Source organism: Platalea leucorodia (genome assembly GCF_965183815.1).
Source record: "Platalea leucorodia genome assembly, chromosome: 2".
Taxonomy (NCBI): Eukaryota; Metazoa; Chordata; class Aves; order Pelecaniformes; family Threskiornithidae; genus Platalea; species Platalea leucorodia.
The window spans coordinates 57652392-57668386 of record NC_138824.1 but is presented as its reverse complement, the minus strand read 5'-3'; the positions used below and the strand labels follow the sequence as shown (position 1 = coordinate 57668386).

Sequence of the window (15995 nt, the reverse complement as noted above, 5' to 3'; positions counted from 1 at the left end):
TCTCCACTCTGAAGTACACTACAAGAAAATTATTTTGGTTTTAAAACCTAACTTCCATAAGTCAGGAAAAGCAAGAGACTTCCAATTTTCCATATATTCTTAGCTGGTGTCACCCTGCACGGATACACTATGGTATAGCGTTTAACCCAACACAATCTTCTCACATGCCTTGGGCCATACATTGAACCCACAACGCGTAGAGTTGCCAGCCAAGCGTGACCAACTGTGTGTGTGTGTCAATGCAGGCACATTTTGAGCTGTTATTCATGTTATTTTCAGAAAGAAAGGACATAGAGCAGACATGAGACATAGTTCATCTTTTTTCAAAATACAAGCTGACAGCACATACTAAATAATTTACTGGACCCAACAGAGTTAGGGTTTTTTAGCCATCAGCTGAGACTCCGTAACTTTTGAGATGTTGACTTTGCCTTCCACTGGTGCTTCAAGGACACCAGGATCATCACACTTAACCCAAGGAAGTCCAGCAATCTTCCCCCAGGCCAGAATACTAAGCCAAATGATACTGAGCAAAATTATTAAGCCCTGCTACAATTTACTTTCTTTTTGTGCCTGGCATTGTGAGGAGAAGCTGTGGGAGCTGAAATGAGATGGGCTGAAGGCTGCAGGTTGATTAAAAAAGTGGGGTAGGAAACTGTACCCCACAGATACGTAAAGCAGTGTGGCACAGACCAGGAAAGGAAATTTTATACAGATGGGAATAAAAAAGTCCTTTTCTGAAATACACAGGAGAGTTTAAATCCACCCAAGAGGACACAAACAAAGGACGTTATGACCACGAACAAAGTCTTAACCCACGTTAATCACCTGCTCCTTCTGTGTTTCTTGGGCTAAAGAAATACTGAGACTTAGGACCACAGAGTTTCTATGGGTCCTTTCCCAGCGTTGTAGCTTTGTCTCCAACTCTTAGGAGGTTGTAAATAAACAGCAGACTTGGAGACTTGCCTCTTGTAAAGAAGATGTAACTACTACTACTTCCCTTACTTTCAAATACACAGTTTTTACAGTAGCCTTTCAAGATCTGCAATGACTAAAACAAAGACAGGAGTGAGAAGAAAAAGACAGCGATGGCACACACTACAGAAGCCAACGAGAAAAGCTGCTGGTGTGGGACTCATCTGCTCCACGTGCAGTGGTGCAGAGCTTTGGTTACGCACCTACGCTCCTTCCACAGGCAAGAGAAAGAGGCGGGACCCTCCAGGGCAATTTACCTTGCCCTAACACGGACTTCTAGAAAAGCAGATGAACTGGATGCCGAACTTCCAAATGGCTGAAGTTAAACAAGTGGAAACCCATCCCCCTGTTAAACTATCCTCTAATTTCAGCATGAAGCTATCTGTATACACACACACACAAATATATGCAACTAAATAAATACAGACAGACACTTTTTACAACTCCTGTTAAATTTAAAATGCTCTAATCCTACAATGCAAACAAAATGTGCACCGGGAAAGGTGGGGCTCTGCCTGCTATCCTGCTAGATGAGAAAGTGCATTAAGGCACACCTATGTCTCCCTAGTGGCACTTGTTACTCATGTGAAAGTATTCCCATTAACTAAAAAAATAAAGACTGCTTACTGTTCCTTCTGTAGGTGTACATGTATTTATTCTACTTCAGCCACAGTCAGCCCCTCTGGTGCTCCGGAGTGCAGGTGGTGGAGCTGCCCCGGCTGCAATCCCATGCTGGAGAGGGTCCCCAGCTGACCCCCTCCCCAAACCGCCTCGTTTTCTTACAGTCCCTTGGCATCTTCAAGTCCCACTGTCATCACTTTGGGATCACAAAACTACACTGGACACCAGCAAACAATTTTCTGCTGCAGATGCTGCTCTGGGAAGGACAGTGAAACGCACCACTTGCCTGCTGCACCTTCCTCCTCGTCCCAAGCATTTTTTCATTAAAACAAGCTAGCTCTCAGCAAAGAACACGCAAAATGACAACGCTCTTTTGATGAAAATGCTAGAAGCAGAAACACCACAATGCTGGCAAATGAGCCTTTCAAAAAAAAAAATAGAGAAAATGGACTGGTTTGTGTTTCTTTTAGAAAGTAGTATTTCAGAGGTAGTATATTTTTCCTAAATTATTAGAAATAAACTCTTGTGGCAACTTCTATTTTTCCACGGAATACTTAAATAGTTTTGGGACCAACAGTAAAAAAAAAAAAAAAAAAAATCTGCTGGTATAACGTTACTAAGCAGAACATTTTCAGTGATTTCTTTGTAATTCCTTGGCAGGTGGAGGGGAATGAATCAACGGGTGAGTGTTTCTACTAGGTCTGCAACAGCTTGCCGGTCTGGTCAGGAGCAACGCAAGGGAAGGTGATGGGAACACAGCCCTTTTTGCTTTTGCTTGGTGAGCAAATCTGCTCGCGTCCTCCTCAGTCTGACCTCTCAAAACCTGAGGGAAAAGAGCTCTCAGGTGGAAGTGCCCAAAGCAACAGAAAAGCCGGAGTGACCCAACCGCTGTGCAAACCCCTCTCCTGGCAGATGCCGGGCGCATCGGGGTGGGAGTGTCTACAGCCCCAATGGAGAAGTCAAAGCTACACACTCAGGGCTGCAACAGGCACATCTACCCTGGGAATCAGGTCCTACAGGAGGGGGAAACCCTACCAAAATGAAAACTGCCATTAACACAACAAACCACAGAAGAAAAGGAGAAAGTATCATCTTTCCTAGCCTGCCTCCGCCAATAACCCTAGGGGTTCTTCGTAACAACGCCCTTCCTCAGGGAAATATAATTCCCAGGTTAAAGATACACTTTCAAACATAAAGTAGGCATAGTCATAAATATCTCAAGTGCTGTTTTGATCACTACCATTCACAGAAAACATTCAATTTTGTTTTTCTCTATTTTTTTTTCAGCTACCTTGTCCCACTTGTAGTTTTAGAGAGCTTCCATGCTTACAAATTAGTCACTTCCACAGACCGCATGGAGAAGGCTACGTTAACACACCTGAACCGTTTGAAACGTGTGATGGTCTTCCTTTTGAACTTAGGAGTTAATAATAGACTTTTGTAAGTAGTCCAGTACTACGGTGATTCTAACTCCAGCTGGGTTAATTACACAGTAATTAGGTACAAACATCGCAACACAAAACACAGCTACATCATTATTTGCAACAAATGTTAACTCTAAATAAGTGCAACCTGTCCCACAAACACTTGCTATAAACGACTTAAAAATAAAAGTAAAATTTGATGGGGTAAACACAGGAAAAAAAAAAATTCTCCGGGAGAATTTTTTTTGTTAAAAAAAAAAATTGAAATAAAAATCTCAGCACTCATTTAGAGTTCGGGATCTTGTGAAAGAAAGCTTTAAAAGGAGCAAACCTGATTTGCTGTGGCTGTTGCGGCGAAGGGAACACTTGTTGCAGGAGTTGTTGCTGCAGAGACAGTGGCGGCCGTAGCGTTGTGCATCATGGGTACTTTCAGGAGGGGAACCATGGAAGCAATGAACAGGAGGGTGCAGCATTATGGTAAGAGAAGTGGTATTTTTGGCATGGTGAATATCAAGAGCGGCAAGCCATCGTCATGGGTTAAACCGGCAGATGGCATGCAATCACAGTGCAAAGCGAGAAAGCGTGGCGGAGAAATAAAAAAAAAGGGAAAATAGCTTATTACAAGTACAATTAAAGGAAGGTTGTCAACACAATCGGCGATTCCCAGAAAAAAAAGAGCAAGGACCATTGAAAATGCAGGCGTTATCTCTAAGAACAGGATTACTTGTGCAAATAAGGTCTTTAGCAAAATAGCCCGTTACCTGAGAAGTTACGTGGGCAATTTGTTTTCCCCTAGTATCAATATAAAGCACTCCAAAATAAAATTCTACTAAAAAAAAAATACAGCGCTTTGTACTGGGAAGGAAACCGATAAATGTTTATCTTAATTTTTAAACACAATTAAAAAATGAATTATTTTCATGTATCTTCATTTTGAAGTAAGCCAGATAGGCACTGTCTTCCTTTATAATCCAATTTATGCATTTTTTTCTACTAGCACTGCATAACTGTTAGACTTTATCAGAGTTAAATTACCATCTGCTTTGAGGCAAAAATCAGGAGAAGGATGATAATAATTTTCCTGATTTAAATACTACTTTGTTTCATCTAAAAAAGCAAGGTTGATTTTGTGAAAGCTGCTGCTTTTGCTCATTTTAAGAATGAATTTTAATCAGCACCTTCATGGGAGAATTCTGAACTTGATGTTTTAAAGGCTTGATATTTTAACTGCTTATCTGAGTAGTCCCACAAAAAAAAAAATCACTGGGGTAGGGCTATAGAATAGAAGAAGATTACTTTTCTGTCTTAGAGGCTGTTGCACTGGACTTCCATTTTGCATGCCCAAAACGTTAATTCCAAGCTGCAAATATATTTAAAGGAGGAACGAGATTCAGATCACGGGTTTCAACAGAACCTCTGTGGATCAAAGCAGGCATTTCTGGGAAACGCTGATAAAACTTTTGAACACACAGCAAAAAGGAGAAATAGGCACACCACTATGAAACTTTAAAACACTGATGAAATTTGCTGGCTTTTCCCAGTATTTTATGATTTTATAGTACTAGACAATATAAAATATAAAGAGAAATAAAACTTTGAAAACTGAAAAGCAGACTGGAATTCATGGTATTATGCTTTTGCAGTGTAGTTGTTATAGCAGGTGATATCACATCTAAACTGTGGCTTTTCATCTACAAATCTAAACACTCTGCAAAGTCAACCAGAAGGACAAGCGAACCTTTAGTTCTAGTCATTGTCTAAATCTTGCCTAAGATTTTTGAAACAAGTGAATATACATCATATACAGTATAAAAAGAGATCAATAAAGAAATTTGGAACCTACCAATACTGGTAGCGGGTGTCATGCACAAAACTGACCCTGCGTGTCATGCAATGATAGGTGAAAAAAGTGGATAAAGGGAAGAAACAGGTTAGCCATTTAGAGTTAACATTCAAAGTGAGATTCAAGCATAACCACAGAGAAGTAAGTTAGTTAAATGAAACTGTAAGGTCATTCATAGTTTTGCTTTAACACAAAAAAGGTGATTACGTTCTCACTAAACTCCTACCTGAGATAACTGTGTGACTTCTGGCACACTTCTGTATATATACAAGATACTTCATAAATTTTTTTATTTAGTACTTTTATCCTTTCAGTTAGTACTTTTGCAGCAACAGGTTTTTGTTTATAGAAACATCTTTGGTTAAATACCATACATCTTTGGTTAAATATCACATTATTTGGGAATTTCAGAACTCACTGCATAATTCAGACAGCTCAGTGTTGCGCAGATCAACACTCACCAACTTTTTGATGTGCAGCAGAGAAAGAAGTTTAAATGGAATTAGCCGATACTGTTCTGCGGGGGCTTTGCCAAATTTAATGCACTTGTTTTCTTAACACAACACCTGAGGTGGAAAGGTGCTTCTGACCAAAGAAAACGCTCCTGTGACAATTCCCCAAGCTAAACACCTCAAAGTGTCTAATGTTCCAGCAAAAGGCTCCCAGCGCACCTCAAGGATGCTGTGGAAGGACTGCTCACCTGCCATGCAGTTTAGGTTTGGTGCCTAGTCCACCTTTAACCTTTCTGGGAAGACCAAATGAGAGAAAAAAAAAAAAAAAAAAAAAGAATAGCATATTTTCGGTAGAGTGCATACAGCAAGCTGGTGCAGGTCAGCAGGTAAGGAGACTCGTCCCAGGTACACGCGTATTTGATACAAAGACAAATATGCCTCCTGTATTCCTGCCTAACTACTACAGCAGCCCCTTATCGGACCATCGCAGTAGCAGTGTAACTATGAATGACCTTACCCAAGAACAGTCCCCGGAGAATACACAAAGTTCCTCCTCTGGAGGCTACAGGAACACTAACAAACAGCAATGGGAAGAGAGAAAAGATCTGTTGTTTTCAAGATCATTCACCAAACAATAAGGAGAAGGTGACAAAGCAATCAAACTGATGTAAAACAAACAAAGTGCAGAACTTTGGAGGTAAGCCATGCTAAGTCAAGCCCCACACTTTTTATTAGGGGAGCAAGTGGTTAAGAAAGCAGAGAAGTTATATAAAACAATTAAGTTTTATATATATTCCAGCAGCAAAACTTGTCTCTAAAATTTAACTTAACACACACAAGGAACACATTTGAAAATTATACCAGTTCAGAAAATATCACATCATCATTTAAAATCCAACAGATAATGTCATGCATTGCTCCTTAGACCTGGGTGGCATGACAGTCCTTACACCCACCAAATCCAACGTTCCCAGGAACCGTGGGAATATCAGGCGTAGCATCTTTAATGAAAAGCTCATGACGCCCACTCCTACAGAGGGGTTTCCCCTTTCCTAACCTCCCCCCATACCCGCTCCTCTGTCTAAGATCCTTTCTAGGTGCTGATGGTGTGCTCAAAGAGCAGGAGGTTCAGCAGAGGGAGAAAGCTTTTCCACCCTGGGCCTGGGCTCCATCTGCTATGTTATCCCTCTGTTCCTTCTTTTTTCATGCACTTGTTTCGGGGCTTGCCAACAACCTAGCCCTTAAGGTTTGGTTCCAAGATCCACCCTTCCTACCATCAGAAATTTGTAAGATAAAACTATAATTACAACCATTAGTTGGAAAGAGGGATGGACAATAAAAAGCACAAAGAATGAGCTACTTAAGGAAGCATGAGCACTCCAAAAGTCTGGAAAATATTCAAATGCTATTTCACTGAAAAAGGTTTAAACTACTGTATTTTCCATAGTTAATTTTAAATCCTTGGCAATTGCAAATAATAGCAATAAGCCCTGGAAGGGAGTGCTTAAGAGAAGGAATAATGCATATCATACTGCAAATTCTCAGGGTTACAATGTAAAATAAATTTGTGGAAATTTCTGTACATTTGTAAGCGCATGGCAGTCTTCCATTCATGTCCAAATAGGCAGTCTCACAATTTATTTGTTTTTTTCAAACACTCCCATAAATGTCAGTATGTTTTCTGCCAGAGATATTCTGGTGCACCAATGTGCTAAAAATACGGCATGCTTTAACTTACTATTATAAATACAGGGGCAGGCTTCAAGGTTGTTACTAGGCCTTATAGCAAAATTCCATGAAGTCAAAGCCATCTGTGTTTGTTTTTATCTTTAAAAACATATGGGAATGCTGATAGATCGGGAAATCATCGTGTGTTGCGTTTCACTCCTTGTTTAACCGACATTATTTCTATAAACTAAAATAATATCGCTGAAATGTCAAGCGCATTTGCAAACACATAGTTTTAAATGATTCTGGAAGTTCACACTTGATAACATTCTGATACAAAAATATGTAATTTGTTATTACAAATGAAATCACAGAATTCATTAGGCAGGATATCTACCTTTGGGAAGTTTGGAGGGAGGGGTGACTGGCATAATTTAGAGGGTTATGTTGCTATTGTTTACATGAATACCTAGCACATTCTTTCTTTCGCAGTGTTAAAGAGAAGCCCTGCCACCAGTCACGGTGCAGTTCAAGCCAGCTCGGAATGCTCTGATTTTTACAGAGTTCCGAGCACTGAAATGCTAATTACATTCACTCGTCTTCAGATCACCCTTATGAAGAATTATAACCCCAGCTATCAGCTGCAAATGCCAGGAAAAGTTCTGGTGGCGTTCCAAAATGAAAACCACGAAAACGCATCCGATGCCCCAAAGCCCTTTAGTGCAGCTGCGGGGAGCGATGTGTTTTGCCAATGCTTTCGTGCAGGTATCGACTGGAAGGGTACAGCTGGTGCTCCCCTTCTCGCTCCGCTCCTGCGCGGCTGGGGCAATCCCCACGGCTGCAAAACGGCACCCGAGGGAGCAGGAGGATGCGCCTCGGCCACAGCACACTTCCCATGGCATCTCGGAAGAGCGATGCTTTTCCCAGCATTTTTGCTAGCGGAACCTTGCCCTCTCGTCTCCTAGGAGAGTGCTGGCAGATAAAAGTCAAAATACAGCCAATTTAAGGTAGGAAAAAAGGGGCAAACTCTGGACAATGATGGACGAGGCTATGAATGTAAAAAGCAGCCTAACGGCGTGTTGGAATTTCTGCTTCAATTCTCGCACTTTGCAGGAGGAATTAAAATAACATGTAAATATCTGTGCAGACTTCACCTCAAGTAGGGCAGGGAGCATAACAATACCTTCTGTTAAGTGCAACTGCCTGAGACGGAGCCTACCTAAGGAACAACAGAAAATTGGTTCAACGTGGGTACAACATACCTGTCGGGATAAACGCTGCGTGTTGCTGCAGCTGAGCATTGGCAAGAGCCTGTTGATAGTGCAAGACACTGGGATTGAAAACAGCACTGGCACCATTGCTTTTTTCAAGTGCTTGTCTCTTTGGTAAAGGGTGAAGAACACCAGGAGGAAAGGCCTGTAAATAAGGAAGTTAGTTAAAATGGTGTCATTTTCAAGACGTTGTCTGTAACAGATACATAAATACAAAAACTTATTATTTTTTAAAGCGGCTAAAGATGCCTCGCCATGCATATTAACTCAAAGCACAGCAATGTAAAATGAGTGAAATTTTGTTATTGATAGCAAAAGCATGGTACTATTAACCTAAAACTGTAGCAGCACAACTACTGAAAAGAAAGGCCTTTAAAGCAACGAAAATGGCATTGCCTTTAAATAGGTTTTCAAATATTATAGGGAGAAAAAACCACTTGTGTTTCATTGCCAAGTATTTTCTTTTTTTAATTTAAATATCGTTTCCTATTATTATATAGATTAATGGATTACGTTAAGCGTTTTCAATTACAGAAGCAGTTTTATCTCAATTTGACTTTTCATGAGAGGATATTTAAAAAAATGAAACCATGTTAGGAACCAAACTAAATCGTCTGCGTTTATTACGTATGAGAATGAGATGGATAAATAGAGTTTCCGGTAAATTAACGAGTATGTGAAATCATTTCCAGTTGATGTTCAAAAGTAAAGCGATACAAATTTCATTAGTTGCTTTTCTGAAAAAAAAAACCAAAACAAAAAGCTACATGCAAAGCAAAAGGTGAAAGGTCAAAGTACCAGGTCTACAGTTGCTTCGAGAGGTCGCTTCATTGCTTTGGCAGTCGACTGAGTCTTTTAATAACAGGCAGCGAGCACATGATGGCAGTGGGCCAATGGGATTCAAGCGAATTAACATACAGGTAAACAGCAAGCAGAGGTGCATCATGGGAACGGCATTGCATTTGTGGATAGGTGAGAAGGAAAAAAATATTCTGAATGCAATATACAACATACAAAACACTAGGCATGCACAACAACAAAAATGTCTTCTAAAGAAATGAATATTACATTTCGAATTAGTACTGAAGCAAAAATGCATCTACTATACCTTAGTTAAAAGCATATAAGAGAGTAAAATATAGATGTTTGAAATTCAGGAAAGTTGAGTAAAACAGCAGCTTGCAGACACTATTAAGCATCATATAAACACTTCACAGAGATGCAGGATGTTGTAAGGATACGCCTATAAGAATTCCTGATAAGTTAGTTAAGTCACATTTTGAAGCGGAAAAATCAATTTGGAAGGCTACAGTTTCAAATACAAAGCACTAGTGAAAGTTGTAATGCACTACAAATGCTATTAATATCAGTGCTTGCAAGGTGAGGGTCTTTTAATTGAGAGAAGTGCATCATTCAATAGATTTGGCGTTCCAAATGAGAGAGGTTCTCCTTTTCCAATACAAAGCAGAATAAGTAATACGTCTAGTTACACTAACTTATCATTAATTCCTTTTTTTTTCCCCTACAGCTGGGTCATTTTTGTAGATTTTTTTTTCCTTGTAACTTACCACATTACAATGAGAGGGAAAAAAGCCTTTCAGCATTTAAAACATATTTTCTAAATTTTGCTAAAACCTCCAGTACTAGCTTCAGGAGCAGGGAGTAAAAATACTGCTCCCAGTTCATAAGTGAACATTAACGTATGAGTTATGACACTAGTCCAGCATTATTAATTTTTTAAAAAGAAAATATTTAGGCATAATACATAGGCATATACATTTATGTATACTTCCATAATAAGATCAAACTTATGGCTGATATGATGGCATTCTGTAAAAAATCTTCTCATATTACTTTCAAGTTTTACAGTGTAAATAATTCTTACAAACCTTTAGAAAGGAAAGGAAGATTTACTTAGAAATCAGAATTTTTACTTTTGTTTTTTAAACACAGACTGATATTTAGCTCTTTTTAGGATACGCAGATTATGCCTACCTTGACATCAGTATGTGGAAATAGGGAACAAAAGTGGAAAAAAAAAGAGGACAAGGCACAAAATGCCTACAAACTGCTTGTGGTCACAAGATTAGCTAGTGCCAACAGGGTATTTTGCAGGATAGCCCTCGCTTTGCCTATTCTTTGTTCCTGACTTTGTGCACCCACGTTGCACGAGGCTTCCCAACGCCCTCCCCATCTCTCCTTCAGCACATTTCTGGATTACATACCCTGATCTACAGGATCTGCTCATCTGTCTGGGTCCAAGACTCAGACAGAACAAGAAACACCTGGTGCAAAGTGAGGCTCTGGAGAGCATTCTTGCATCTAAGCAGGGCGCTGTGCAGCTGACACGTGGTACCCCCCATGGGCATCCCCACAGGGGACATCACTCTGTCTGCATGGGGCACAGCCTCAGATCCACTCTGCATCCACCACGGATGGAAGTGTACACATTACAACTGAATTCAGCGTTATGTGATGATGAAGGCCACAAATTCAAATCAACATCATTAAGAGTAAAGCATTTCAGTTAATTACCTTTATTATCCAAATGCAGATCTTATCTGATCTCACTCGTTAACTTATTATCTCTGTGTTTACAATTGCCTTTCTCCACTTCTCCATGCTCTTCTTAACCTCACCTCCCTGTTTTGAAGCTTTTTGCTGGCTTTCCCCTCACCTTTCACAGCAAGTTCAGTCTCACAGTTTTCCCAACCTGAAGGCTTTAACTTGATCTGTTTCTAGACCTACTCATCAACCTTGTTTCCATGTAGTCTCCCCTTCTTTGCAGGCTTTCAGATCGACTGTCCATTTTTCTCTCCCACCTTCACCTTTTCTTTCATTTTGTCCTGACAGTAAAACCTCCTTTGCCTCCTTCTGTTCCATCAGGTAATCTCCTGCTCAATGTTTGATCTCCTACATAACTAACAAGCAAATAAATCAATAGCTACAGATTGGAGAGGAAAAGGCTATGGAGAGGAAATAAAGATAGTAATAAAAATGATCAAACATACTGAGGCATAGTATTTGTCTGCCGTGTGTCACACTGGTATGCTATAATATCTCCTGGAACACGAGCAAGATCCAGACAGTGGAGGCCTGCATGGATGTGCAAGAACCTCCTGACTAAACTCAAATGCAAGAAGGGAAGCACACAAGAGGTGGAAGCAGGGACGGATGCCCCAGGAGGAATAAGGACACAGCCTGAGCATACAGGGGTGGGCTAGGAGAGCCAAAGACCACCTGGAGTTGAATCTGGCAAGGGATGTGATGGACAACAAGAAGGGCTTCTCCAAGTGTATCAGCAACAAAAGGAAGACTAGCGAAAATGTGGGCCTGCTGCTAAACGGGGCAGGCGACCTGGTGGCACAGGACATGGAAAAGGCTGAGGTACTGAATGTCTTCTCCACCTCAGTCTTTACTGGTAGGATTGTCCTTCAGGCCAGTGGGAGACCAGTGGGAAAGTCTGGAGCGAGGAAGATTTACCCTTGGAGGAGGAGGATGAGGCTAGGGAACATTTCAACAAACTGGATTTACACAAACCCATAGGAGCTGACAGGATGCACTGACGGGTGCTGAGGGAGCTGGCCAATGTCACTGCAAGGCCACTCTTAATTATCTTTGAAAGGTCACTGCCATTGGGGGAAGTTCCCAAAGACTGTAAGAAAGTAAATGACACTCCTATCTTCAAAAAGGGCAGGACGGAAGGTCTGAGGAATGACAGGCTGGTCAACCTCACCTCAGTCCCTGGGAAAGTGATGGAGCAAATCCTCCTGAAAAACGTCTCCAAACACATGAAAGCCAAGAAGGTGATGGGGAGTTGTCAGCATAGATTTATGAAGAGGAAATTGTGCTTAACCAACCTGACGGCCTTCTACAATGAGACTGGCTTGGTGAGTGAGGGGTGAGCAACAGATGTTGTTTCTCTTGACTTCAGAAAGGTTTTCAGCACTGTCTCCCATTTCATCCTCATAGACAAATACATTTAGTACAGGCTAAATGGGAAACAGCGAGGTGGACTGTAAATTGGCTCAACTACCAGGCTGAAGGGTTGTGATCAGCAACACGAAGTTCTGCTGGAGGCCAGTCACGAGTGGTGTAAAACTCGGAGGAATGGTTTATACACAAGATAGATGTGCTGCGACTCAGAAGGATGTGGAAAGGCTGAAGAAATGGGCACAGAGGAGCATCATTAAGTTCAACAAAGGAAACTACCAAGCCCTGCATCTGGGGAGGAACAACCCCAGGCACCAGTACATGCTGGGGGCCACCCAGCTGAAATCGGCTTGGCAGAAAAGGCCCTCAAGGTCCTGGTGGACAAAGCTGAACATGAGCCAGCAACGCGCCCTCACAGCAAAGGCAGTCGACAGTGTCCTGGGCTGCATTAGGAAGAGCATCACCAGCAGGTCGAGAGAGGTGATCCTTCCCCTCTACTCAGCACTGGTGAGGCCACATGTGGAGCACTATGTCCAGGTCTGGATGCCCTAGTACAAGACAGACATGGACATACTAGAAAACAGTCCCATAAAGGGCCCCAAAGATGATTAAGGGACTGGAGCACCTCTCATATGAGGAAAGGCTGTGAGAGCTGGGACTGTTCAGCCTAGAGAAGGGAAGATGCAGTGGGATCTCATCAATGTATATAAATCCCTGATGGGGGACTTAAGATGGAACCAGACTCCTCTCAGAGGTGCCCTGTGACAGGACAGGATGCAATGGGAACAAATTTAAATATGAAAAATTCTATTTAAATATAAGTTTTTGGGTTTGTATTGTAAGCATTATTTAACCATGGAGCAGGTTGTCAAGAAAAGTTGTGGAGTCCCCACCATCAGAAACTTTCAAAAGCCAACAAGGCATGTCCTGGGAAATCTGCTCTAGCTCACCCTGCTTGAGCAGGGGGATTGGACTAGACAATCTCCAGAGGTCCTTTCCAACACCAACGATGAATTCACATTTTAATTTAGGCTGTACATTCTTCAGTGACTTTTTATACTCGCTGATGCACCACATGAATATTTGGAGCTCCCCGAGTACAATGATAGATGACACTGCCTTCTAATGCTCTTCACATTTAAGCATTGTACATGGTCTACAGCCTCTTTCACAGTGTCTTTCCCCTTCCTTTTTACTTCAAATGACAGGGTCACCTAAGATAGACGAGTAAAAATTCCTAAACTTCTATGTACAGAAATACAGACAGGGCATTTTCTGCTAGGTCCCAGGCTGCAGAATTCATTGACCTTCAATGGTCTTACAAGCTTTGCCTGCAGTGCTCTAACCCTATCCACAATGCTCACCTATACGAGCACCCTCTGGACCAGAGCAACGCAGCCAGCTCCCAGCCAGGAAAGAAAACCTCTTCTACACAATTTCAACCTGGGAGCAACCTGCAAGTGAACCCTACAGGTAAGCATTCATATTTCTGCCTCACTTTTGCTCTCTAGACCCAACTGAGTATTCTTGGTCGTTCTTGAGTGGCCTTGCAGGCACGTGTCTTTTCTACCACTTTTTTGTTGTTATTGCCATTCCGGTGATTTTTCATTCACTCTGTCTGATTGTTTCAAATCTATATTAAACAAAAAATAGCTGGATTGTAAAGAATCTTTTCTGTTTAGTAGTCTAAATATGCCATTAAAATATTTTGTACATAGTTTTCTGCAAAAAGTTACCCTGAATTACAGGTCCCTGATGCCTTCTCCCATGACATTAGAATGCTAACATTTCAATTCTGTGTTTCCAAAGATGCTTCATCTTGCTTTGAGGCTAATGCAATTCCAATTACAGCTTATTTAAAATCACAGGATATATATCCAACCGTTACTGAAGCACTAAAACATGAACCTCATCTTTCTCCTTTCTTCTTTAGTATATTGCCTAGAAATATTACATTCTCTAAATGGACAATAAATACTGCACTGTAGAAGCTAATTAGAATTTAAAAAAAAAAATCTCACTTGCTTTAATTTCCAGATGGTATTCAAGTTCTGCAAGCACAGGAAAGTTTAACTAAAAATCACCTCATCTGAAACAGAGACTGGGGATACTATAAGAGAAAGAATATTAAAAGTTAAGAAATGTTCTGTTTGGAGGTTTACTTTCTTGCATAACTTACCCTTTGTCCCTTGAAAAGTCTGGTCTTTGCTAATTTGCTAAATACAATAGCTTGGGGTAGTTATATACTGTACTGTATTGTGTTTCTGGTCAGCTTTTTACCCAGAGAATAACTGTATTGTCTATAACTATTGTATGCACTGCCCACAAGTCCACAAACCACATCTGCTTAATTATTCGTCCACTGCCAGCAATGAGGACAATGATTCTTTGATTTGCTGCGAGCAATTTTGTCTCCCAAGTCAGATCGTGCATGCTTGATTTATTTAACTTTATCAATACCACTCTACTTAAATTTATCAACTCTCCTGGTAGCAACCGTAAGAGATATCCAATACTGGTAAATGGATGGGCTGACTTGTCTGAACAATTTTCAGTAAGAGCTTAAAATATCTGAAAATAGAAAGCCCTCAATCTCTTTTCTTCTGACTATAGTCACTATGCTTTTTCCTAAGGATTCCCACTTTTTACTACTTTTAAACCCTGTTTTTCTAATAGAAAAATTGTATCATAGAGAGATTCAAGTAACTTGCCCATGACAGCGGGAGAGGCAAGAGAACTCTCTAGGTGTGAGACTGATCTAACCAAAGTTCAAAAAGATATAGTCAACACTTTTTAGTCAGCGGGGATAGATGTGTATCTACAGAGGGCAGTTCTTTTTCATCCTCAGACAGGCACTAGTGGTAGATCAGATGAATGCGCTGTTTTTTCTCCACTACCTATAAAGCGAGACCAAGGTGGCTAGGCTAGGCTCCGTTATCTAACTGCCTGACATCTAAGGTGGGGCAAGTTGAATCCTAATACAGGTTTCTTTTCAACTACCAATCTCTGAGGCAAAAGCTCTCTCTTTGCTTTTCTTCCTTTTCTTCCAAATTTCCACATGTATATCTGTCATCAAAGAGCTAAAACAGTGTATGTGCCCCTATTTTCCAGGGGACATTGAAGCTTGTCAGTTTTATTTCTGCTTGGAAATACTAGGGGCAAATTTAACATATAATCAAGGCAGAGAACAGAAGTGGTATAGAGCGTCATTTGCTTCACTGTCTTGGATAGAAATACAGCATTAAAATACGGGCATAAAGAAAAAAAGTGCTTCCTCCCATCAAGCAATAGTAATAATTTTATAAATTCTTATCTTTTACCAAAAAAAAAAAAAAGGAAAAAAAAGAGGCAAAAGAGAAAAGAAAGTATAAGCAAACAGCATTAAATCGAAGCAAAATAGGCATCAAAGAGCTTCTGTCAAAAAAAGGCAGCCATATATGCCAGCACTTACCATCACAGTCGCAGCTGCCGCAGCTGCCTGGGCTGCCACCGCAGCCTGGTTGGCTTGGTGTTGCGCCGCTTTGATTTTGGCCTGCAAATGTGCAGGAGGGTGAAAATACTTGCATTTCTCCCTCATGCAACGACCTTTTATGTAATCCATACACACGGTTACGGTGTTGTCGTTTGTGTCAATCATTGTGCTGTCTGCTGGATGCGCAAAGCGGCAATCAGTCTCTCCACGCGCACAGTTTCCCCGCTGGAACTCCCTGCACACCTACGTGCAAAACAACACGCGTTGCAGGGGAAGAGCTCGGCCCAACGCGAAAGGGCAAGGAGAGCCCCGCACCCCCAAAAGACAAACCTGCCC

General features: G+C 41.1%; 1 protein-coding gene across 3 annotated transcripts in view; it reads right to left on the bottom strand.

Annotated features, from left to right (window-relative positions):
• Positions 1-15995, bottom strand: part of MBNL2 (muscleblind like splicing regulator 2) — a gene marked incomplete at its 5' end in the record, with an annotated part of 72884 nt that overhangs the window by 14782 nt on the left and 42107 nt on the right. Inside the window, 5 exons of one of the 3 annotated variants that reach the window (XM_082337935.1) lie at positions 3352-3446; positions 4864-4899; positions 8246-8399; positions 9053-9106; positions 15645-15902. In XM_082337935.1, coding sequence (XP_082194061.1) covers positions 3352-3446; positions 4864-4899; positions 8246-8399; positions 9053-9106; positions 15645-15902 — 597 coding nt within the window. Of the gene's footprint in view, positions 1-3351; positions 3447-4863; positions 4900-6001; positions 6040-8245; positions 8400-9052; positions 9107-15638; positions 15903-15995 lie in introns of those variants that run through there. The other 2 variants (XM_082337936.1, XM_082337934.1) reach the window with 2 other exon arrangements.